Consider the following 2,211-nt stretch of genomic DNA (forward strand, 5'->3'; position numbering starts at 1 on the left):
GAACTTAGTATAAGTGTACATAAGAAGTATTATTATACCACAGAGATGAAACTCCAAGGTCTTGTTTGGTGTTATATTTATAAAGATAGTATCAGTAGTTTTTGCACTTTTAATGAAAAATATTTCTTGGCATATTAAAAGATGTGATATATTAAAAAGGATAAATTAGATGATAAATATCTTCACAAAAACCGTGATCAAAATTTTACCAAACAATGCCTAAACCGCCTAATATATTTGAAAAAATAGAAATCATGCCTTTTGATACTATTTCCTACCAAATAAAACCCTTGTCATTATAAGAAGAAGAAAAAAACGTTAGTTAGGACACTACTGAATCTATGATACATATTTTAGTTGAGATGACTCAAAGTATTATGGTATTATATCAAATTTCATAGAGATGTCTTTGTTTGAAGACATAGAAAGTGATTGTTGAAGATGGACTCTTCAGAGTCAACCAAGATAGTGTACAGTAGAATCCAAAAAGTAGAGCCTAAACTTGCATCCAAAATAGTTGGTTACTTGCTCTTCCATGAAAATGAAACCAGCCAGATGATCCGTTTGGCCTTCATCCCAGACGATGTCATCCTTTACGTCACCAACAAAGTCAAAACCGAGCTCGGTTTCATCTCCTCAAACCACCAAAATGCTTCCATTCCCCAACATTATCATCTATTTTCTTCTCCAATGCAGCTTTTCAACTTAGTGCAGTTTCCTACCAAGATCTGCCATTACTATGCCAAAGGGTTCTGTAAGAATGGGATCAATTGCAGGTTCATCCATGGAAATCTTAGGGGAAGTATCAATGAAGATCCGTTATTCTCATGTACGTCGCTCGAGAGGCTAGAAATGGAGTTAACCAATCTGTTGAGATCAAGAAATGGTTTCCCCATTGCAATATCTTCACTACCTTTTTTGTATCATGACAAGTATGACAAGACTATCTCTTGTAAAGCTGGTTATGCTCTCACTGCGCTTCTTTCTCAAATGAGGATCGGTATTCGTCTCATCGAAAGGTATATACAATCTTTTTTTGGAGTTTTCTAGGTTTTAAGCAAGATACTTTTATACTAATTTTTTTGCGAATATATATATAATGTTATCAGATGGACTGTAAATATATATGTACAAAATAAATAGTTTAAAGACTCTAAACTCAAGATGAAAAGGAACAAATTCATCAATCTATCATCATATCAAATTCTAATCATATATGGAAGTTCATCATTTAGCGTCAACCCATGTATATTTTCATACTAAATGTAGACTATGTTCTTGAATCTTGATATCTTTGTATTTGTAGAGCTCATGGGCATGATTCAGTGATCTTGGCTGAAGACCTACCAAAGTATATGGAGTACGAAAATGAGAAAACCGAGCATCATAGCATTGTAGCGCGACAAATATAGCTTACATTTCTTGTGGAGAGTGCCTTTTCCGAGAAGGAAGTGCGTAACCATTTCAAGTAAGGAGGAAGTACAATTATTATTAATAAACATATATTTGACCTTGGTGTATATGAGTCTATGTATATATTGATTTTATGTAGTGGATATGGTCCTGTTGAGGTTAGGTTGTCATTACAACAGAAAATGATGTTCGGGTTTGTCACCTTCGTCTTCCCACAAACTGTGAGAATGATCTTGGCAAAGGGAAACCCTCATTTCATTTATGGTGCTCGCATTCTTGTCAAACCTTATAGGAATAAGCCACGACTTGCTGTCAGGTAAAGTGGATAACAATGAAGCTAGAGTAGTATTGATCTCGATTTGATAGGCATAAATTCATAACAGGTAAATCCACATGATTTTTCAGGAAAAATGCAAATAGAAAGAATCCAATATTTGATGGAGACTCTAAGTCTCAAGCTGGTATTCTCAAAGTTGATTCAAGCCTTTATTTCCTTCTCTTCAGTGTAATTAAATGATGAACATCAGTTCTTCGCTCTTATTTTTCTATCTTGATTTCAACTTTTAGGATATCAAATGGTAATAAGAGGCATGTTAGGGAGACCATCATGAAGGAGCACGAGGTCGAGCTGGTGACTAAAAGAAGAAGGTTATCTGAATTTTAGTTGGTTCACAAGCGATAGTTTGTATAAGTTACAATTTTCTTTTTCCTGTTTTATAAATCATAGTATCAAATTAGCGTAGTTCCTTATAGGAAAAAAGTAACATTTATATATCTAGTGCATTTTCACGATTTGAG

At 34.1% G+C, this 2,211-nt stretch overlaps 1 protein-coding gene across 1 annotated transcript; it reads left to right on the forward strand.

Moving 5' to 3' along the window:
- The first annotated feature begins 441 nt into the window (after nucleotides 1–441).
- On the forward strand, nucleotides 442–1,733 carry LOC141251596 (uncharacterized). The gene is given in 3 exon segments (XM_073670370.1): nucleotides 442–1,019; nucleotides 1,307–1,468; nucleotides 1,553–1,733. Coding segments are annotated over 3 exon segments (921 nt in total).
- Nucleotides 1,734–2,211: the final 478 nt, after the last annotated feature.

Source organism: Phyllobates terribilis, unplaced genomic scaffold, assembly GCF_046119375.1.
Source record: "Phyllobates terribilis strain yellow unplaced genomic scaffold, ASM4611937v1 Scaffold_7267__1_contigs__length_38811, whole genome shotgun sequence".
NCBI classification, from domain to species: domain Eukaryota; kingdom Metazoa; phylum Chordata; class Amphibia; order Anura; family Dendrobatidae; genus Phyllobates; species Phyllobates terribilis.